Raw genomic sequence first — 23,842 nt, forward strand, 5'->3', positions numbered from 1 at the left:
ACTAAAAATTCACAAATTAATTGAAGTTTGAGGATGTAATGCAACAAAATGTGAAAAGATACATATGTGTGTACTTCAGCGTGTATCTTGCAGGGCTCCATTACCGCCTATCTTCTTCATCATCAAATTAGTATACCAATTAGCAATCTCAATTACTGCTATTTTCTACAACAATGGAACTTTTGAAGCTTTTCATTCTGACTATGTTCCTAAAGTGCTGTTCTGCTGCCTCTATAAATTTAACGATTTGCAGCATTTCAACATTTGTCAGTTTCTTTGCCTTCAGAATAAACTGTGAGCAAGTTCTTGTTGTCTTTCTGTCATGAATCACTCAGGTCAAAATTTTTTCATATTTATTTTCTCTATCGGAACCAAATCAAAAAAGAAAACGGAAAAAAATGTTCTGAATACAATGTTTGCTGTGAAGCAAATTTTTCCCAGCTTGAAATGTGATTTGGTCCTTTAATTTTCTTTTTTCTTTTTTTTTTTTGCATTGTCTGTAACGAGGACAATAAAGTTGATTCAAACAAACACCGTGACGTCACTGCAAACAATGGCAGCCAGTGGTTCAGCTGTAACGGTTCTGACTCCAAACGGGAGAAGGCAAACAATTAAAGTGGCTCCAAACACACCTTTGTTACAGGTAAACCGGTGTACAGTGAGCGCTCGGTGCTCTCAGGCACCCGAAGCTTTTTATTTCTGTTCATGCCTGAAAACAGGAGAGCGAACTGTTCTCCAGCTAGCATGCTAGGCTAACACTTGTTAGCCAGTGACGGATCAGTTTTAGCCTTCGGGTGAATTAAGTCAGCATAACTCTGTTCATATCTGACTTACTTTGATCTGTTACAATCCTGCTATGTTTGCCTTTCGCAGATATTGGAAGATGTTTGCAAAAAACATGGATTTGACCCCAATGATCACGGTTTAAAGTGAGTGTGACAATATATATATCTTATCTGATTGCCTGTCTGAATTCAAAGCTATGAAGGTAGGAGCATTATAAAAATCTCATGAGATAAAGTAATTTCTAAAAAATAAAATAAAATAAAAAAGCCCGATTTTCTTTGTCTAAAACAAATCATGGCAAGTCATTTATAATCTGTGGAAATGTTTTAGGTAGTAGGAGTCTTCCAAAAATGTACACCTTGATTTGGCAATATCTGTTCATCTTCCTTGCAAATAAATTGCTTCTAGAGTAAGAATTTTCCAGTTTAAAGCAGGATTCCTTATTTACACTCAAGTGTTGAACCTGTTGCCATCTAAACTCTTGTCACATTCTCAAAAATAAAGTGACATTTGGAGCAAATGCCTTATTAGTCATTTGCTCCAAATAACTCCAGTCACACTTAAAGTTTGGTCCTGCTATGAAGCAATAACAACTTTGATTTGAGAAATTGCAAAGTGAATTTGTGGGCAGGAAAGGACAGACTTGAGTGATTAGGCTTAATCTGCACAGAGTAGAAGATTGAGTATGAGAAAAAGGATGCAAACAGATGGAGAGAAGTTTTGTGGGCGAGCCATGTAGGACAGAAACAGTTGTTAGGAAGAGCAGAGCGTATTGGTTAGTAAGTAGGAGGTATTTGAATGCGATAGCAGAGTTTTGAGGGACGGTAGTATGAAATACTGAAAATAAGCAACCTTGTTCTCTGTAAGTGCTCTAAAATTTTGAATAAATATTTCCACTATACACATGCCTAGTGGAACTGTATCCAAAAAATTTACCTTGGCATCTTGAGATTGTAACAACTTTCCACCACATGCTAATCTAGACTAAAAACCCAGCGGTTTAGAGTTGCTTTGGAAACATAATCATGAAACATTAACTCTGATGTGCAAAGACAGCAAAATGTGATGTTGTTGTCTGTTGTCTGTGTTCTGTGACTTTATATTTTTGTTTTTATGATGTAAAGAACTTTGAAATGCCTTGTTGCTAAAAGGTGCAATACAAATAAAATTTGATTTCATTTGATGCTTTTAGGAGACTTCTGATGTCTTTTTTGCTAAATGTTGCCAGGCTTGGATGTTTTTCTTTGTGCATAAAAGTAGGTTTTGTGCTCCACTGAACCTTTTAGTAATTAGTGTAATGCAAGTCATTTTTACAGGTGCCAGCGGTCTTATTTCTGTTGTGAACTTGCTGACAGGTTTCAGAGGACCGTTCTTGACCTGACGTTGCCGTGGAGGTTTGCCAACCTTCCCAACAATGCCAAACTGGAAATGGTGACAAGTGCAAGGAAACAAAGTGGAGCTGACAGCCAGGTTAGTTAACTTGACTTTAAAACAAAATGTGTGTGAAAGACTAGGAAAAGTTAAAATCTGGTCATCACCAGAACCATTAAGACATTGACAGTGGCAACACCGGTGGTGTCATTTATTGGTAAGTTTTCCTGTCTGCATTTACCTGTGAGATTTTAGCTCCACGTGTAAGTTTTTTAACAATTTTTTGTACTCTGAAGCAATCCTATTCAAATTCAAAAATACTCTATAATCCCTAAGGCATTATAGAGTAATCCCTTTGTGAATGTTGTTGTAACTTATTAATTTAGATTCTTTAAAGAGTTATTGAAGATGGCTGTTGGCAGGAAAGATCTCCTGCAGCGGTCTGTACTACACTGAATCTGAAGAAGCCTCAGAAATTCAGAAATTAATTCAGAAATTCACTGAAATTGATATAACGTAGGTATTTTTAAATCACTAATCTGTGAATAGTTTTTATATTGTTCTAAGAATTGCATCAAGGCAAATGGGCGGAAGAGTTTTTAGGCGCAATTCGATCCTTTAATAGATTTGAAGTATTATGACATTATCCACTACTATTAATAATAGCAAGTGCTAGATTATTATTACCTTTTTCTTCTTCAATAACAGTGGCTTCATTGCATTCAGAGTTATTAACAGATTATGTTTCCAAACTTCAAATACTAATCATATGGTTGGACTTTTTTTTTAAATTTATTTATTTTTTTTTAATCAATGCTCTTCTACATGTTTCAAAATTTTGGGCTGTAAAAAGTCTAATGGATGAAAAGATTTTAGTTTTAGTAATGTTGGTGTTTATGCTCCATAGTGTACGCAATGAAAGAGCGTATTAGATAAATAGTTTTGCATGCAGTTGGTTGTAAGCAACCTGACGAAGTGAGGATTACACCTGGATTTAACTAAGCAAATGGGCCGAACTGGAAAGGGATGCTGCATTTAAATATGTTGCAGCTGTTCACCGGTTAATTACCTAACTGATGTAGTTAGTGGCTTCCTGTTTAATGAACCATTGCTTGGATTTGGAAGAGTGAGAGAATCGATCTATCCGTCCGTCCATCCCGTCCTGTGTTCGTCCAACTAAAGCAGTCAAGTTTATTTTTATGGCACATTTCAGCAACAAAGCTGGTCAAAGTGCTTTTACATGATAAAAATATAATACAGTGACCAAGTAGGAAACAAGCAACAAACGTTACATTTTCTCAAATGGCATCATCATTGTCCATCATGTGTTGATCTCTCTGTCTGACCATCGGTCCGACCATTCATCCATTTCACAATCTAGAACATCTGTCATCTATTTGTCCACTCATTTATAAAATGATACTGAAATTCTGTGTTTATACTTCCAAAATATGCAGAAAACCCTGGAAATCTGAGTCTGGAAAGTTAAAGGTTTGATTATGAGCATGTAGCTAGCAACCCTGTATTATTTGCTGATAAAAACATTTGCACGTTATCTCTTACATTAGTAGCTCACCTTGGTGTGTGAGTTTCATCATCAGTTTTAGGTTTTAGTAAGTTCATATTCTCTGTTCGCTCTCACTTGTCTCCAAAAAAAGAAAAAAAACAAACACACACTTTGTTGCAGCTGAGCTTTACTTTCCTCTGACATCACAGCTTGATGATCTGATCCGTAAACTCATTGCTGTGTTTGATCTGCTGCTCTGTTCATCTGACGGACGGTTTATTTGTTGATCCCTCACAGATTTTTTTTTTATACATGTCCACATAACCACTCACCTCAGGCAGGCTGGCGTGTGTGTGAGTGTTTGGTGTTGACAGCCAAGTCTCTCTTTTCATCTCTCCCGGTGAGCCGCCGTTTAGCGCTCTCCCTGTTCTGGACAACGGCATCGTTGAGTAAACATAAACAACCCGGAGTATGACTCAGAAGCTGAGAACATCAGCCTCACACTGTTGCCGGGTGTGTTGCTCGTTTTCACGCTGATGTAGGCCCACATGTGCGACCAAAACAACTTGGATTGTCAAAGAGTTTATTCCTCTGAAAAAAATGACCCCAGATCAGAGAGTCAATAACTTTCTCTTAGATTTCATCAATTTGAGACTTTTTGAGGTTTATGAATGTAGAGCATTATTTTTAGCTTCTTTAATGCGAAGAAAGACAAAGGAACAAATTTCAAAGTGTTTTATATTGCCTGTTTTACCCTGAAAGTAGTGTTCTGGTATTTTATTGTTTTTTTTTTCATTTTGAAGTTTATTGTAGATGAAGTGATGCTGAACATTTATGGGCGCTAGTTACTTCTGCATTATGTTGTAGTTGGAACGTGTATGCTCTCTGACGCAGCTTGTGTTGTTCTTGTGGCTCGCTGCGCATCAGGTGCGGATCGCCCTCCAGATGGAGGACGGCTCTCGGCTCCAGGGCTCCTTCTCCTCCGGACAGAGCCTGTGGGAAGTGATCGCACATTTTCCTCAGATCAGGTGCGTGTTGAACGTGCGCGGCTGACGCAAGGAGATCGGGACGGGGCCGAAAAGATTCCCCTTCTTCAGCAGCAATTTGTTGACAGATCTAGGGTGGATGATAAACTTTTAAAATTACAGCAGTTATGCACGAATCAAAGAAAGCTTATATTAACATGTTGTCGATGGAAGTTTTTTTTTTTTGGCTACAGCTGATCAAGCATACGCTGAAGGAATGTTGTTATGACATTTAAGGCAATTAAGTCCTTGTTTTCTTTTTTTTTTTAAATGAATTGAGTTTTTTGTTTATTGGCATTTTCTTACAGATTTTTCACATTGTATGAAATAATCTTACCAGGAGGTTTCATTGTGAATAAAAAAATCTACAGAATGTGCCAAATTTTTTACCTGGTTACTCAATTAATAGTTAAAAAATAATCGATTAATGAAATAATTGTTATTTGCAGCACTAATGCATATTAATCTCAGCATAAAGCTGTTAGAGAACTGATGCATCAAAAGGTAGCATTTAGTTCAGTGTCGTCTTTTTTTCTGATTATAGGAAGTAGACAGTTTGTCCCAAATGTGCAAAACCATCGTTCATCAACATTACCATAAACACAAACAACTAAAACACACTGTTTCAATGCTGCCATGATAGAAAAACATTAGAGCAACAGATGAAACCACAGTAACATGTTATCTATAACAAAAAATATAGACGCTAAGATAAAAAAATGAAAAAACTTTTGAATAAATAAATGACAAAGAAGAGGTTAAAGGTGATGTTGTACGAAATGAATACACCCGTTATGGGTGCTGCAGATTTTAGCTTGGCGTTGCATGAAAGATGGAACACGGGCCAAACCAACATCCTCTGTGCAGTGCGGAACTACCGCATGTTCCGCACAGCTGGAACATGCAGTAGTTCCAGCTGTGCGGTGCCAGGTGCTCCTGCAGTCCCCCGGCCTTCATCTCGGCTCTATTAAATTACATCACTGCATATCCTGATTCCCTGCCAGCAAAGTTATGCTTCTAAGAAGTGGGTATTAGTTCCACATCGACGGGGGGAAAACAAAAATGTAGGGAACGACGAGAGACGGAAGGGTCGTTTTTGATTTTCAGTAATTTAGGGGAACAATAGTAAAATGTTTAGTTGGTTTCTGCACGACATTGTAAGCACATGATTTATACATGCAGCGTTCCACTACGTACCATGAGGTTTTATTGGTGCACTCCTCTTACAAAGGGGAATGACAATAAAAAGAAATATGTCTTGTTTTTTGTTGTCACAGTTAAAGTAAGCTATTACTGTTTACCTTTGGTTTTAATCTTTGTTTTACTCTTACTTCCCTGGATCCTGACAGAGTGTCGGAGCTGACCGAGTCTGGAGCCACTCCTGCATGTGTTTACATGAGAGACGAGGTATGAAGCCTTCCTTTAACTCTCCCTTTCTCAAGAGATGAAAGTGAGCTTTATGGAAACACAGCTGCTTGTCCATGTGTGTGTAGGTGAGTGGGGAGGAAGCGTTAAAGAAAACCACTCTAAAGTCTCTGGGTCTTACAGGTGGAAGCGCCATTGTCAGGTAGGGCGAACACATCAACCCTTATCACGCTGGAATATCAAAACATATCTTTTTTTTTTGTTCATTGTTTTTATTTTAATGTATTTCCACTCTTTGTCAGAGCAAAAAACAAAACTCTGGATCTGAACTAATGTCCAAATTTCTCCTAAGTTTTAACAACAAACCACAGATTGGGATTGCTGTTCCAGCCTCTGGTGTTTGCAAAATAAATATTCTTTGGCCTTTAACTGTACTTTATTTTCTGTTGGAGTATTGTTAAGGTTTAATGTAAAAAAAATAAAAATAAATTAACTCCTAGACACACTTGTAGCTGAAATTTATCCCATTTAAACAACAAAGGACATTTTTTGTATCAGAAATGAAAATAATGACTCACCAATCAGAACTTTGGGGTTCACTTTTGTCTTTGATAAACGCTTTGACCTTAAGGTTTACAATCCAAGTAGATGAGCACTGAATATATGTTTTTTTTCTAACCTTTGTGCTGTGTGATCAGTTATTTTTATTAGAAGAAGAGCCAGTATTGTTCCACTTTAAAATAAAGTTTTACTATTTTGAAATATAAACCAAAATCATTAATGGAGCTCCATTTTTAGCGATTTAGCGCATTTAGTATGACAAAAACAGCAGTTTCCTGATGTACATATGCTAGCTCGTCTTAAAACCCATCTATTTTACTTGGCTTTCAACACCAGTGAGATCTAGTTTAAAGTGTATGTCTTTGTTTTTAAACTATTTTTAATTATGATTATTTTTATTATGTTGTGTTTTTGGATTATACAGCACTTTGTATCAACTGTGGTTGTTTTAAAGTGCTTTATAAATAAAGCTGGTATGGTATGGTATATAGAGTATCTAGAGCCTTCACTAAATTTTACCTGAAGATTGTCAGCTTTTGTAAATGAAACATTTAGCATAACAGAAAGGTAAAAACTATGTAATAAAATATGGCAAGCACAGCATTCCTGCTTTACAGCTAACCTTCCTATTATCTGCCAAAGTCTTGTTCTCTCTCATGTTTTTGCAACATGAATAAATCACCAGGTTGTCTCAACATAGTGTCAAAAACACAAGTGACCAAATGGAGCTGAAATATGTTAAACAAAAGCTAACAATTGGAGAAGTTCCACTGCTTCCTCAAAAAGCTGTAAAATCTTAAATAAAATGTTTGCTGGGTTTACTTTGGGCTTGGCCTATAAGTGAGGTTCATTAGTCGGATCGGATCAGGCTCCATCACGGTGTCTGGAATTTTTCAGTCTCTATCTAAACTATTACTGATGCTGGACACATGACAGCATCCAAACTGGCATCATCTGGTACAACTCAGTCCGTACAACAACAAAAAACTGGCATTATTGAGTTTCTGACCGGCCGACCAAGGTGGAAAGTGTCTGGATTTGGTCACTGGTGAATTTTTCTAGTGCCTCTCTGGTGATCGTTAGACATTTGTGCTTTATTTACATTTGATGTTATTTTCTCTTTCACTTTAACTAGCAAGAGTGGACAACTTTAGAGATGTGATTCTAACACTTTTTGTTGTAGGTTTCTACACAAAAAGAATCAAGCAGCAGGAGAGGAAGAGGAACCTCTTGCAAAGCCAAGCACACCTGTTGCAATGGAAGCCATTCTCAGCGAATCGCCTCAGCCCGACCCTGTGCCGTCGATTCCAGAGGCGACGGCTGAAGTTGTGCCAACCAGTAAATCAAATCCACACGAGCCACCGGAAACCCCAGCTGTGCCAGCTCCAAGCTCCATCACTGGACCTCAGGATGTGGTTCGACCCAAAGTCCTGAGAGCAGTCGAGGATGGAGAGGAAGCCGGACCGTCGGGATTGAACTCTCACCCAACCTCCTCTGCTCCAGCAGCACCTTTCATTCCTTTCTCTGGCGGCGGTCAGCGCCTCGGGGGTCTGCCCGGAGAGATCGGACACTCGCTGTCTTCATCGTCGTCTCCGTCGGCTCTAACCACGACCGTGCAATCGCCCAAAGCCAAGAAGGCCAGATCAAACCACAGCACTAAAGTGAGCCCCGGCAACACATCACATACATTTCTTATTTAATTAATACACAACAAAATAGAGGGGAACAGTTTTAAAAGCTGGCTTTCATGGAGCATCAGAAGATGTCGAAAATCTCTTTTGCACAAAAGCTTTCACCTCCGCCCAAATCGACATTTTGTTTCTGAGGTAGAACGAGGAAACGCCAGAAACAGAATCAGATTTAACAGTTTAAAAAAAATCAAAAACACCACATTCATGGTGTGGCATATAATAAAGGTGAGCATTGTGGGCTTGTAGCGATAACGACATTGATGCTCTGGTTTTGTCACTTTTGATAAGTACAAGAAGCTGTTGAAATGTGACATTAAATAAATCTGTTAAGTGGATTTCATTTGTGATTGAATTATATGACAGAATGGAAGCAGATTTTCGCAGAACTGTGGAAGTTTTCAGTAAAAGCTAAATAATTTATTTCTGCCAAACTGGGAACAGAGTTAAAGATCCCCTAGTGCTTTGTTTGTGATATTTTTGAGGTGTCAGAACGTATGAATGATGTGAAACGAACTGTAGGTGGATTCTTGTATGTGATGTCAGGATGGTTAAAATCATCTTGAAATGATTTTCGCGAGACTTCTTGGCTTTACTGACAAGTTAATCTTTTGTCTTGTCAGTGCAAAGCAACTGTCAAATCGGCAGAACGGGATCTGGATAACACAGAAGAGTTTCTAGAGGTAAACATTTAATTTCTCTTTTTGAGTTGTATTGTCTTTATTTACATATAGAGTCTTCTCCTGCATCTCCCGATTCCTTACATTTTCAACATAATTTAAATAATTAAACCTCCTTCCCCTGCCTTGCTCTGTGTATACAGTGTGTCTCTGCTCAAACCTTTTCTCATTTTATCATGTTACAGCCACAAACATTAATGCATCTGTTGGACGTAGATGATCACACAGTAGCACATAAATGTGAAATAATAAAAAAAATAATAATAATTGTTGTCTCTCTCTTTTTTATTTTTACAAATAAATACATACAAGGTGTGTAATGCATTTGTAGTTAATACTTTTGAAAAGCCACTTTTTCCTGCAGCTACAGCATCAACTCTTGAGGTTTTTTTTTTCTGTTGAATAGCTCAAACTCAGTCAGCTTGAATGAATAACATCTGTGAATTTAATTTCTTGTGACAAATTCCCTAATTCATTCAATGTCTGAATTTTGACTGAAATGGAGGGCAGAGACAAAGTACAGCCACTGCATGATGTTACCAATCGTTTCATTGTGGAAACGTTTCTCAGTGTGGGCCAAAAGATTCGCTTCTGGTCGCATTTCTCCACAGTGCCTTATTTTGTTGCCATCCTTCCATAAAGACCAGATTTGTCGACGGTACGATTCATAGTTTTCCTCTCAATACATTCTCCCACTTGAGCCGTCGGTCGCTGCAGCTCCTCCAGAGTTACCACGGGCCTCCTGGCTGTTTCTCTGAATATTCCTCTCTTTGCCCATCTGTGTCAGTTTAGGAGTCTCAGGATGTTTGCTGATGCTGCTTGTTCACTAACGTCCTCTTGCGAACCTCTAAAGTCTTCACCAAACAGCTGGATTTTTTACTCAGCAGGCAAATGAGACCCAAATCCACTTCTTTTCTTTTTTTTTTCAAACCTAGTGCATCTTAAATTCGTCTTTTTTTCTTTTTTTTTTTACGGCAATCTGAACGGCCCGTTTCCAATCTTCTCACCCCAAAGAAATCTGTGTCACTTCCGTAGGTGGTACTAAACAGGATGTGTATCTGATTGTTTTCAAAGCGTCTGCAGCTTGTATGAACATGTCACATCAGAGTAAAGTGGGATCCATTCAAATGCCTGCCATACTTCTCTAATTTTTACTTGCTAAAGAAAAATCTGAAAACAGCATCTTCTTGTCTTCTCCTCTGTGCAGTTTATGCGCCTCTTTGTGTTGGTTGAAGTTTCTGGCTGTTTGTAGCGAAATGTGTGAAAGTTCAGTGGGTGTGAATACTCCTTCAGGGTCGCTGCTGTTACGGCGTGGTCACAACATTGTCGCTTCTCTCTTTGACCAGCCAGTGGACAGGGAGCTTCTCGTCTACCACATGGACTATGCGTTCCGTCGGACCGAGGACCACGCCGATCTGCCCGACGAGTTCTTTGAAGTGACCATGGACGACGTGCGTAAGCGCTTCGCCCAGCTGAAGAGCGAGAGGTGAGTGGAAGGAAACAACAAAACCAGGAAATAAATTAAAGGGTTTTTTAAAACTGTTTGTTTGCCAGTTAAAAAAAACAACAACAAACAAAAAAAACGCGTTGCCGCAGAAACCCATCTGAATCCGACTTCTGGTCCTGCACTCTTTGAAGCAGATAATTAAGTCGGTTTTGCATGTGGTCCTGTGGTGTTTTGTCAATATGTAACTATTAATTGTTGAATACCACAGCAGTGATGCCAGGCCACAGGCAGGAAGAATGCTGGGCATCTCTGCGTGTGTTTGGAAGGTTTTTATTTTATTTTTCCATGCTGCCGAATATGAGTTTGAAGTTCTTATTTATTTATGAGCACTTCCTCGAAACAGATGGGACCGAGTTTACTCGGCCGTCTCTGGATGCGGCCGCGGCGGGCCGCAGCTGCGCAGACGTTGTGTGTGTGTTTGCAAACATGGTTCCTTTTATAACGCGCCCCACACACACTACAAAGGCCCCGCGAACGCAGTGTGCTGGCAGCAATTAGTAGTTCTGTTCTGTGCAGCCCGGCCAGTCAACGGACCAAACACGATCAGGTTGAGGCCTCGCCGAGCGCAACCTTTAATCTGCGCCGACATGCTGCCTCGCTGCGACGCTGCTACCATGTCGATGGCTACAATTACCGACGCCGGAGTTAAATCGACCACAGCAATTTGTCTCTGCCTCTGACGTGCACAACACACACACGCGGCCACACACACACGCTCGTCTATTTCTCCGCTGTTCGCTTCGTATCTGAACCTCCGTTTGTCTCTGTTCCCTGTTTTTCTAGGAAGTTATTAGAGGAGGCTCCGCTCCTCACTAAGGCTTTGAGAGAAGCTCAGATGAAGGAAAAGATGGAACGGTATCCCAAAGTGAGCAACGTCCAAACATTCCTCTGGTCTTCATGGCTTTGCAAAAGTATTCACACCCTTGAACTGTGTCTCCTTGCAACAACTAACTGAGATCTATTTTATCTGGATGTTTTGTAACAAACCAACATGGAGTAGTGCGTGAGTGTGAAGTGAAAGGAAAATGAGACAGGACTTTTAGTTTTTTCTTTTTACCACTACAAATCTAATAGACTGACAAATTTGTTCATTCCCCTTTACGCTGGGAGTTTTCACACCGGATAGTCCAGGAGACTCGGTTGGATTGGGGACCAAGATTGCAACATTTGTTACATTTTCAGCTGATGGGGTTCGCTTTCACACTGTGGAACAATTCAAACCCCTTGAGCAAGCTGCGGAGGCGCTGCAGCAAGAACTACTGAAGAAAACAACACGAAAACCTCTGAAGAAGACATGAACTTCCTTCTTCACAAAATTCAACCAAAAATAAAGTAGGGTCACATTTCAGCGGCGGTGGGATTTCTCTTCTGCGTTTCTAAGCCATTTCTTCTACTAACACTAGACTCTAGCTTTGTTTTGATTTGCGTTTACCCAGAATGCCCTGCGCTATAGTCAGCTTTCTTCTTTTGGAGTTGTGGAGAGAAAGTTGTGGAGAAGTTTAAAGCAGGATAAAATTATAAAGTAATATTTGAAGCTGTGCACATCTCGCCACAATCCCACCAAGATATGGGTCTCCAACTACGCTGGCTGGCTGGTTGAGGAGCGCATTAATCAGCTGATATCCAAGAGGACGATGGTAACGCTGGAGAAACTGCTGAGATGAATAAATCTGGTCTTTGCGGAAGAGAGAAAAAGCCGTTGTAGAAAGAAAGTTCAAACCTTTTTAAAGTTTTGCCGGGAGCACAGCAAACACGTTGAAGAATGAACACCAAAACTAAAACTCTAAAACATTATCTGGAGTAAAACTAACACTCCCGGCTCTGCAGATTCAACATAAGGATTTTATTTTAAAGTGCAACCTGTATTAAAACAATCGAATCATGAAGAAGTCTTTAGAAACAGTCTCTTCCACAGCACCATATTTGGCTTTCCCCAACATATTCGTCTTCCTTTCGTCAGTTTCTTCCATATACACATTTTCCTTATATGTTCTTTGACCCTCTCCACATTGTGCTGGAATCCATACCATTTCCTTATATGAGCAGTCCCAGTGTAAGACCTCTGCTTAGAAATATGCTCCAACACACCCGGAGGCCCGTGTACGACCTGACACTACACCACCTTTTCAAAGAAAGAGGAAACAATTCATCCTGTAGGGACGCACCCCAAGAAATGTGCTTCCACTAAGTTTTGGCTCACGGATTCTGAATACGGACGTGAGCTAAAAGTAAAAGTTCATTCAACCTCACCATTACGCACTGTCCAGTGTTGGTCAAACGCATAAAATCTCCTCAAAACAAACTAAATTTTGATTGTAACCTGGCAAAATATCAAAAGTTTCAAGTGGCATAAATACCTCTACAACGTAAATCATGTGGGGGTTTTTTATAATTCAGAGTATGTATATCCTGTGCGTCTCCAGGTGGTCCTGCGGATCCAGTTTCCAGACAGACATGTTCTGCAGGGCTTCTTCAGGCCCCTGGAGACAGGTGCGTGTGTTTGTGCTGGTCCACATTGCTGGAGCGTGCTCATTTCACCTGACTAGCCACAGGTATGGCTGCAATGTGAAGTTTACTCGTGGCACCGTAAACACATTCACGACTGCAGCCGCAGCAGAGCGATGTAGACAGAAAGAATGAGACAAGTCTGTAATTCCAGGGATTATGAGCAACAGCCATCTGACAGCCAGCATAGGAAAAAAACAGGTTGAAGGAAAATTCCTTCTGAAACATCAATTACAGTCCACAAACTGAGTGATTGAAGTATAGCTGTTTTGTTGTTTTTTTTTGTTTTTTCCACATTGGTTTTTGTCCAGTCGGTGCAGTGAGAGACTTCTTGAGAAGTCACTTGGAGGATCCTCAGATCAGCTTCTACTTATGTAAGTGGCATGTAATTTCCTTTTAGTTATTCCCACGACTTCCATGTATCCAAACTCACCCTTTAAGACGGTGATCCGCCTTTCTGCTGTTGTGCAAACCTTTAAAATCACCTTTGAGTACTAACAGAAGACACCCTACTGTATTTCTATTCAAGTCAATTTATTTCTGTAAAAATGAACAACAAATGTTATCGGCCAAAATGATTTGCTTGATGGTCGGGTTGGGCCAATATAAAGTTTTCTTAATCTACTCATGGTAGTCTGCATAGAGGAGTTGGTGCAGCTCTGCTCTCCTCTACTTCTGTCAGTGACGCATCCCCAAATATTTGCAACTGACTCACCCTGCGGTTACAGCAAACAACAAAACGGAGCTTGAAGATGTTAAACCGAAGCTGAAAACAGGAGAAGTTACACTGCTTACTCAAATTCCTGTTAAAAAATAAAAGCAGGAAAATCTTAGTTAAAACAATATGTTGGGTTCACTTTTGGCTGGAGCCTATAATTAAAGGTAATTAGTCGATTAGGGTTACTTTTTTTTTTTTAAGCCTGATCTAGACTCTAGTTAGCAGCATGCATACATTCCAAATATTTCATAGTTACAATACAATGCAGCTAAAATAATATTTTTTTCTGGTACTCTGGTAATGGGTTTCTATCTATGGAAACCCAGCAGATTGCATTTAGCTTCATGTATGTGGGCCTCAGAAGTTACCAGAATTTCTGCGAGTTACTAACAGTCTAACAAGCTATTAGCTGGTTTAATAGTCATGTTGTCACTAGGTTAGCTAACCTGTAGTTGGATGCGTGTTGCTGTGGATTCGTGAACCGCCGTATTTTCTGTACGACTGGAGGAAACTTGGTCACTCCAGCAGAATAGTAGAGAAAGTAGCATAGTGACAGATATAGCTCTTCACAATTACACACCCACTTTGTGTTGGTTACATAAAAATGCATTGAAATTAGCCATCAGAATGTAACATAGTGTGAATACGTTTAAGGAGTGAGAACTTGTGCAGGGCACCGTAAGAACGAATGCGCCAGGGATTCATGCCTTATATTTGAAGTTGGGTTTAAATAACTGCTGATTTGATCATGAGTTCAATTATCAGTTTGTGATTTTCACCTCTCTCCTTTTCAGTCATCACCCCTCCAAAAACTCTTCTGGAAGACCCTTCAGCTACTCTGGTGGAGGTAAGATCCTTCAGCTTCACTCTGACGCTGTTGAAAGGACTGATTTGCCTCAAAGTTAAACTCCAACAAAACAACAAATAAAACTGTTTTTTTCTCCCCCCTCTCTCTCTTAGCACAGAACTATAAAATGTTTCGGCTGGCTCTTCAAAGCTCCTCTGCATTCTTGCCCCCTCCATCCCTTTTTTTTTTCACTTCCACTCATTACTTGTTTCCCCCCCCCCGCCCCCTTCTCTCCACTGTCCTTGACCCCAGCTGGGCTTGATTTTTCCCAGACTGGCACATGGGGTTAATACAGGCCTCGCTTTGATCTTACACACACACACACACACACGGAGCAGTAGGCAGCCGGGATGCTTTGTTGCCTTTGAGTTTAGAGGGAATGGTGTCAGAGTTATAAAGTAGTTGCCTCACTTCCCATACCTCTAGCTCCTTCTCTTGATTTTGAGTATATTTGTTGGAATTACGTACGTATTTGACGCCTGAAAAAGTGGCAAATCAAAGGGGCGGCGGTGGGGTGGGAAGTTGTTTGAAGTTTATCTTGTTGTGATGATGAAGAAGAAGAAGAATCAGCCCTCAGTGGGGCTGGTACAAATGATAACAATCCTTCAGGAAAAAAAACAAAGACCTTAAAAGCCTACTTTGAGAGGTCTTTGTTGAGGCTGTCCCGTGTCAGGATCTGTCTCAGTCTAATCAGATGTTGCCATGTTCGGCAACCGTCTTTGTTCTCCGTCTCTCGAGCCGCTACCCACAACTCATCCCCCTCCACCGCCCGCCCTCCTGCACCCCAACTTCAACGGCTTCTTTCCGTTTAGCCTCCAGCACCCAGACGGTCCCTCTCTTTCTGGCTCTTCCTCTCTCTCTCTCTCTCTGGCCTTCACCCACATGTCTCTACCCATTAGGGACTTAAAAGCGTTAAAGTGCGCAAAAACAAAATCTTTAATCTCTGCGCACACTCAGGCACGAACCGTCTGTCTCCGTTTCGGAGTCTACACATCAATCTTTGACTCGCAGAAGGAATCTTTAATCTTTCTCTGTCATGTCACACAGACGTCTGTGCACATGTGGCTCACACACACACACACACACACACACTAATGTGCGCTTTAATCACTTTGTGTCATGTCAGGAAAGGAATGTTTCCCCAACCCAGAGGCCGTTTTATAGCAGGCGTCCCCTCCCTCGCCCGTCTGCCCCTCGCTCTTCCATCAGGATCCGTTCCGCCACCTCCTCTGTCACCCAGTGTTTTTTACTCTATCCCCCTCTGTCCGTTCCTCTCACCCACCCACAGGTCTCCTCTCGTCGACCCGTCTCTTCCGGAGCGCTGCTTTGTAGGGAACGGGATCGCAGGAATGCTCGTTGTTCCGCTGTAACACATTGTTTCCTGCTCACAGGGCTCTGATGACAGCAATTAGGCCAGTATGTCCCGTTTTAGCAACCAGCCGCACAAAGGCAGAGAGAGGACCGTGCATGTGTAAACTCATGCGACCCCGGCAGCCACCTGCCCCGTGTCACTGCAGAGTAGCTCATTTAGCTCTTACAGGGCTGAAACTATTAATTGTGATGAACTGATGATTGAAATAATCGTCAAGTGGAGAGTGCATACTCAAAACGATGCTACTTCTGAAAGACAAACGCAGGGCAGTAACTAATCCAAAACTGTACAAAAAGTTTATACGTTTTGCATTTAACGTAAAAAAATAAAAATAAAAAAAATAAACTTAACTGTAAGTATGTTCGATCCAGAACCACTCAAGTGGGCAAAAAATAATTTATTAAACAGCTTTTGCTGTCCAATTATTAATCTGATCATCAGATCACTACTACCCGACACTATACTGATGCTAAGTCAATCAAAAAGGGCTGATTGTTTTTTTTTTCTTCAAATGTTGATGTTAGAAGTATTTTTAGCTGCAGATGTATTTTTGCTACAAATGATCAAGCGTTCACTAAAGGAATGCTAAGGTATTGAATATTAGGCAATAAAGTGTTCATTTTCTTATTTGAAGAATAAATTTATTTGTCCATCTTGTAATGCATTTCTAATATTGTATACAAAGCTACTGTTAAATGAAATCTGTAGAACGCGACCATTTTTTTAAAATCTGATTCATTGTCAGAATAATTGATAAAATAATTGATTACTAAAACAATAATTATCTTCAGCCCTAAGTTGTATAGTCTCTCCGATACTTCTGCTGTAAGATAGAGACTTAAATACGTCCTCATCGTTGTTGTGGTTTGTGATGGCTTCTTGTCATGCGGGTCGTTTTACTACATCTATTTGATGATGAAGCTCATCAATTCACTGTGATTACCTGCTGGTATAAAGTTGTTTGATCTGCCGAAACGACCGACATGAAATAGGGAAGTAAAAGATGAAAACCCAGCAGTTCCTGCTGTCGGCACCGTTTTACAGAGAATATGTCTCCATGAGGACAATCTGCGGACGCGCTAAGGCTTACTGAAGGTGTTCTCACACCTGATGGTCCGATAAACTCGGTTCTGTTGGGCACCAAAATTGCAACATTTCCAGTTTCGCTTTTACGCTGCACTGTGTCAAACAGTCCAAACTAATTGAGAAACCTTTTCGCCGCCCTCCCTGCACCAAGAATCTGTGAAGGAAACGACATGGAAACCTCAGAAGAAGACACTGAACACAACTTCCTTCTTCAGGAAATGTAAATCAGAATGGAGTGACATCAGATTTTAGTGGTTGTAGAGTTTCTATTTTCCATTGGCAAAACCCCAGAAAACATTTTCCCCACCAATGTTAGGCTACCGTGTCTGTTTGGGTTGTATTTACCCAGAATGCCTTGTGCTACAGTCCACTTCCTGCTTGCGGTGTGCTCTCCGGTCCCCTTGCATCCATATATTGATCCGCACTAGAATTCACTGAATAATGAGATTAATTAAAATGGAAAATGTACATTGAGGCACGTTAATCATGGAAACCTTCTGCAGGTCTTCTGCATTGTTGGGTCTGCCGTCTCTTCCTCTCTCCATATATTCTTCATTGGTTCAGGCCTGTTTCCTGGTCAGCCAGGGTTATGAAGCGATTTAGCAAAATATTCTTTGACAAGGATTATTGAAATGTTTCAGCCAGTTTTGTAGTTTCGATGTTTCTGCTTCACTGTGACCTCTAATTAAGACAAAAGATAACCTTTTTGTCCTAATTTTAGCCAGTTATATATATATATATATAATTCCAATAAAAACTGCAGTTCTCTCCTCCACAAGAACCATTTTGTGTGTTTCTCGTGTGAAGAAGACATTTTCTTTTCCTGTTTTTCGCTTCTGTCCTGTTAGAGTGACAGACGTGCTCCCAGCCTGCCCACCCGTCTGTGTTTTTCACCTCAAAATTACACGGTTGATAATTTATCTTCCTGCCACTGGTCCATTATAACCATTAGGACCATCTACGGTGGAGGAATGTGAAGCTTCAGGGGTGAAAGTGTTTTCGCTAACCATTTGATTGGTGCTCATTTTGTGGTCCGCTTCAAAGAACAGTGGTTGCTGGTTCATATCCCCCCCGAGCCATGAATCATCCCAGGAAACGAGCTTAATTTCTGCCTCCGATTTGCCAGGAACGTTTGGTTTGCTTGTAGCGGGAGGCAGCAGCAGTTTGGTCTGTTTGTAGAAATTGACGAGAATGCCAAACATTTTGAAAGCTTCTGTTTACTCGCTCGCTCTCTGCGTCTGTCTTCAGGCCGACTTGTTTCCTGGTGCTCTGGTGTACTTCGGCTCTGACGTCAAAGCAGGTTTTAAATTTTTTCTTTTACTCACATTTTATGCCAGCTTCAAATAAATACTTGTGTTTTTGCAGAGGACTTTAATACAACCCAGTTTTCCTCCGCAGAGTTTTACATAAAGAGAGATCTTCTTAAGACGTCTGTTTCAGCCCTGCAAGCTAATGAGTCCATTGCGAGGTATGTGGAATCTCTTTGAGGTTTTGGTTATGTGACAGGTGCCCCTATTCACCCTCATTTCCTCCACACACACACACACACGCAGACAAACACACACCATGCCCCAGTACTTCTAAAGATAGAGCCTTAAAAGTGACCATCAGCTGCTGGGACAATGTTGGCACTTAACCTCGTCTTAGCTGCCCAGCCAGGACAAAGTACATCTTTAATAAGTATGAATTTTAAGGCCTTGAAATGTCTTAGATTCACTGGAAAATATGTCTTAATTACATTAACCGCTGGTCTTAAATTTTGTCGTGTTTAAGTACTTATATTTAAGTTTTTTTCATGGGACTTTTCTGTCAGGTAAAACAAATTTGCACTCAGACATCTTAATTATGTTGTTCGACTTGATACGGTTGAGGCTACTGCTAACTAGCTGCTAATAAACCCTTGCTAGCTAGCTAGCTTGTTTTGCATCTTTTATTGTTAAGGATGCCTCACTGCCTCACCTCTGTTGCTAATCTGCTATGCAGATTCTGTGCAAAAAGTCTTGGTACTACTATTATATATAATATCCAATTTTCTGTCGTGATACAAGTCTTTAATTTCATTAATAATGGTCTTAAAAAGCAGAAACCCTAAAGGAAAATAATCCAGACACAAACATGCCTCAGTCAACACTTCCCCTCAGAGGTTTTTTCCCTCTCGTTTCCTTACTGTAGCTGCCTGCTCCGGTCCCCAGAGACCACACCCGGCTCAGAACCTGTCGAGGAGCTGCCGCCGCCCGCAGAAGCCATGGACACTGACCCAAAGTCTGCGCAGGAAGAGCCAGAAGCGTCTACACGACCACATGGCGCTAAGCCGGCCAGAGCTGACCCAGGCAAGGTGCCCAAGTGGTTCAAACTTCCAGGTGAGAAGAGGATGTACAGCCACTGGAGCAAACAGTGGGTATGGACGACATGCAACGCACATGGGTGCCGTGCTTAAGGGGGCGTCAAAATGGTGCCGCAAAAATAATTTCTAGTTGGCATTTTCTGTATTTAACAACTTTGTGCATGATGTAATCAACAACAGAGGGACTTCAATTATTATCTTTAGACTGCTCCTTCAGTCCCTCTCCTCCCCACATGCTGAGTTATTCTCGAGGTTTGCGTTAAGCGTGCAAGTCAGTTCGGCTCTGCGGCTTTTATACTTGTCACGGTGGCCAGGTCTTTGATTTTTTTTCCCATTAGAATCGCGTTGTCACCTGAGCTAAAGATGGAGAGGCGGGCAAAAAAGCTCTCAGGGCACAAAACATAAAAACAGTTGAACGTGATTGAAAGACAGCAGGTAAGTGCATCAAGAGGACGCTTGTAAATGTCCAGGTTAGCTTAGCCAGTGAAATGACAGGTCGCTGTTGTCCTGTCAATGTTTGCTGCTTTTACAAACTAATGGATTAGAGCGAGAAAAATGAAGGAACTTGTTTGTGCTTATTTTGTTGTGCTGACATTCATCATTTGTTGAGTGAAATGGAAACCGTAAAACCAATAAATTATAGAACTCGGCGGTGACAAACTTGAGTTTAAATATCGTCACTCAGTCTAACTCGTGAGCGGTGGTGATGTATTTAGTTCTGATCAGGAGCAGCTGTTAGTTAAAATTATGCTTCTTTTGTGGTTTGACTGTTGCATTTTAAGCCTACTTAACATGAAGTTCATGTCATTCAGCTGAGAGGATGGAGAGAAAGAAGAGAAGAAGAAGAGAGAAAGAATCACAGACAGGGGAAGGCAACAGGTTGGTCTGATGTTAGGCAGAAGAGAAGGAACAGCCACTTAGTCTCAAGTGATTGTAATTTATTTAAAACAAAAGTGTATTAGAAAGAGCTGTAATTTGTTTAAAACTAATGAAGTTTGTTTAACCATATGACTTGTAAAACCTGGTACAAACTTGATAAAGTGCACACGCGCCTGATCTACAAACGACGCACAAACAAGATTGTCCTGCAAAATGAGGAGAGTCGCAGTCGCTCTAAATTCGGCTTGTCTGCTTTCATGAATATGCAAAACACACAGCGATCACCAGGAAGCGAAGAAATGTGGGAGGGAGATATTCCACTACTTTACTTTCCCCTATAACGTGATTTACCAAACCTGAACCAGATTCCTAAGTGCTATTTTTGTTACTTACTTGAAAGGTTAAGTGTAAACACTAAGAGATGTCTGAGGTCACGGTGTCGAGCAGGAGGCATAGATACGATGACAGCAGACTTTGCTTGTAAAACATTTAAATAGAAAATAAAAACTGATTAGAAATATATTCAGCAATGATGTTTATGAGTTGGGAATAATTCCAGTTGCTTTCTGCAACACGCCGTCACGTTTTGATGCTCTGCAGGAGCGCGGCTCTAAGGCCCAGGAAGGTTTCTTGACCGACTCGTATGAAGCGCGTTTATGTTGTGACAAATTGTAAAGGCCTTACCTTGGTTTGCAATGTTTGGGCTGAATAAGCGATGTTTATTATTTTCAAATTGTCACATAAAGATCGGAGGTAAGATGTAGGTTAGTGTGACGCGAGTACAGAGGTTTTGAGCTTTACTTTGATGGTTAAATGTTTTTACTGTTGCGTTTTACCTCATTAAATGAAATGCATTATAACTTTACATGCAGCCTAACCACTTCCTACTTCATTTATCTTTTATGCCCACTCTGTTCACCGACACTCCATGATGACAGCAGGACTATTTAAATCCTCATTTAAATAGGGTCGTCTGCACCTCTGTCGCTCCTTTCATCAATTATGTTCAACACGGCCTCTTTCTGCCCTTACAGTTTTATTCTTCGCACAATTTGCCGCTCATTTCGAGTCTTTGTAGATCAGGCCTTCGGTGTTTAAAATGTTCATCTTTGCTGCTGAATTGAGCTTACAAACTTCATTAAAAAGGAGTGAAAACATCACTAGACACTAAACATGGAAATAAAAGCCCGCTGAGATCAATTACGTCCCTTTTTTCTTGTGAAGTAACTTTTTATCGCTGCAGTTTTTCGCCATTAAGCTCCAAACAAACTGAGAACAGCGAACCACATTCAACAAATTGCTGCCTTTAAAGAACAGAACGGCTGGTGACTCACATAATCGGGATGGATGTTCGGACCAAGCAGTTGGTTCAGATCTGTCGTCCACATCCTGTCCTGAATGCCACCACACACACACACACACACACACACACACACAGAGTGTCCAGCCAGAGAGCCTCTGGTGTGTCGTAGGGTTTCTGCTGGTCACCATATTGGTGTTTTCCTTCGAGGTATTCTCTCCGTTTGCTGCCCCTCCCCCGTGTTGTTTGTGTTTTTGTGAGTTTTATTTCTGGCTGATCTCTGTGTGTGTCCTCTCTGAACCCAGCTGTGGCTGTTTTCTCTCTCATGAAGAAAGTTAAAAGAAAAAGACAGATGGGAGGGCGCTCAATGAGGATTATGGATTCCATGTGTGGACCGGTGCACAGAAACACACTCGCTCTAGACTCTGCTCGGTGTGTGTGTGTGTCGCGCTGTTTGTCCATTTCTGAGGGGATCAGTGGTGACGCATCAGGAGGAACGAATCCTCACCTCGTTTTGTGTTTGCACGGTTTTGATTGGTGGCTTTTCTCTTGTCCTTCCTCTCCATGACGAGCGTTTTTCCAGTGCGGAGTTCCATGGAGCTCCTGCTCCCACAAATGTCTGGAAATGAACAGTTTTCCAACTTTGGATTGTTATCCATCTGTCTAGCCATCCATTTATCAGTTTAGCCATCATCCTTTCTTTCCTTCTCTCTTGGTTCCTTCCTCCCATTTCTTCACAGTTGGACATTTTTGCGGGGTGCACTTTTAACGTCTGGCCACTTTATAAATATCTTGAAATACATTTACAAAATTGGACTAAATGGGACTGAAAACTTTAAATTTCAGTCTGGGAATCTGTAGAGTTTGGATATAGAAATGTACGGGAGCCCTGACTATACAATATTTTGTAAGCCGATCTATTTTCAGAAGCAGTGCATTGGCTCTTCTTACCAATTTATCTAATTCCTAACCAGCTGCTTTTCCATTACAAATGTGTGTAAAACTTTGTTGATATTCCGCTACTGTAAAAAAAAAAATTTTTTTTTAATTTGCAATTGAAGCAAAAAGAAGCTTAATTCATACATATGCCTGTAAATGAAAACCTTGAATAAAATGATACGTAGCTTTCAATATTTTGTACAAACATCCAGACAGACTGGGGGAAGTTATGGAGATGTTTCCAGGTGGATCGGGTTATAAAATCACATCCCAAGCTTTGAAGATCTCACAGAGCAATGTTCAGTCCACCATCAGACATTAGGAAGTCATGACTTTATTGTCTATCTGAATACAAAAAAATTTAAAAAGCATGCATATCCTCCCTCTCGACTACTAAACACTTCTTTGTGTTGCTGTCTCATAAAATCCCCCAGAACCCCAAGCGTACATTGAACGATGTGAAAAAAGCTCCAGCAGTTTGAAAAGGTTCCAGAGTATCTAAACGCTTATCATTTCTAAGCTTCCTGTGGCGTATTTAACCATTTTCTGTTTGTTACCCAGGTAAGAAATGAGGCGTTGAAGGAGTCAGAGCCACATCCACACCTCCGCTGTGCTTCCACTGAAGTCCTGATCCACCAGAACCAGAACCTGCTGCCTTTACAGTTGGAGAGGAATCGTTGAACTGATTAATTTGAAGGCGATTGCTGTGTTTCATTCCAGTTTGTTCCTGGGATAGAGAGAGAGAGAAGCGTGTTGGGGATGGGCAGATGATTGAATAAAGAGTCTTGTGCTAACAGGATTAGCTCTTGTTTGTCTTTCATTCTCCAGCTCTTTTAACTTCACACTGGAAATATTTCTGTCTTCTTGATCCTGGAAGTTTCCAAGTCTAAGAAGAAACAATCCTGCTTAGTTTTTGGTAACTAACATGTACTTTATCAGGTTAAATAATTAAGCATGAACTGACTGAGGCGTTACTCTCTCTGTGATTTTGCCATAGTTAGTCTTTAGGTAACATTTAGCAAATTGAACGCAAAATAATGACATTTTTAATAGTTCAATAATGTATTTTGAGTGAATATTTGGTGTTATATTTTAGTACTTGGGGAGCTCTTTGCATGTCTGACTGAGCTGATGGATTAGACCGAGGCTGTCAAGACTGCGTGACACCAGCAGGGGGAGACAAAGACCTAAAAAAATGAACAGAAATCAGTTTTTATTCATTCAAATTACATCATCAAGCCAAAGGGCTTGATTCTAGTTTAAGTAGTGAGTTTACTTAAAGTGAGGATGACATGGCATTTGCTGTTTTCTCCGCTTTGAGGAAAATATTTTAAAATCGGCTCTGCGTAACGTTCGTTGTGC

At 40.7% G+C, this 23,842-nt stretch overlaps 1 protein-coding gene across 2 annotated transcripts; it reads left to right on the forward strand.

The window, feature by feature from the left end:
• Positions 1-512: 512 nt before the first annotated feature.
• On the forward strand, positions 513-23,279 carry aspscr1 (ASPSCR1 tether for SLC2A4, UBX domain containing). 2 transcript variants are annotated; one of them, XM_044114314.1, is made up of 18 exons: positions 513-643; positions 874-929; positions 2,142-2,256; positions 4,592-4,692; positions 6,039-6,096; positions 6,183-6,256; positions 7,799-8,276; positions 8,927-8,986; positions 10,330-10,469; positions 11,274-11,355; positions 12,914-12,980; positions 13,307-13,369; positions 14,508-14,560; positions 18,267-18,318; positions 18,417-18,486; positions 19,191-19,378; positions 20,175-20,241; positions 23,042-23,279. In XM_044114314.1, the coding sequence occupies exons 1-18, from the start codon at positions 554-556 to the stop codon at positions 23,043-23,045; spliced, it is 1,818 nt and encodes a 605-aa protein (XP_043970249.1). In that variant the 5' UTR covers positions 513-553; the 3' UTR covers positions 23,046-23,279. The 2 variants fall into 2 exon arrangements, with proteins under 2 accessions (XP_043970249.1, XP_043970250.1); XM_044114315.1 differs by lacking the exon at positions 20,175-20,241.
• Positions 23,280-23,842: the final 563 nt, after the last annotated feature.

Source organism: Gambusia affinis, linkage group LG04 (assembly GCF_019740435.1).
Source record: "Gambusia affinis linkage group LG04, SWU_Gaff_1.0, whole genome shotgun sequence".
Taxonomy (NCBI): Eukaryota; Metazoa; Chordata; class Actinopteri; order Cyprinodontiformes; family Poeciliidae; genus Gambusia; species Gambusia affinis.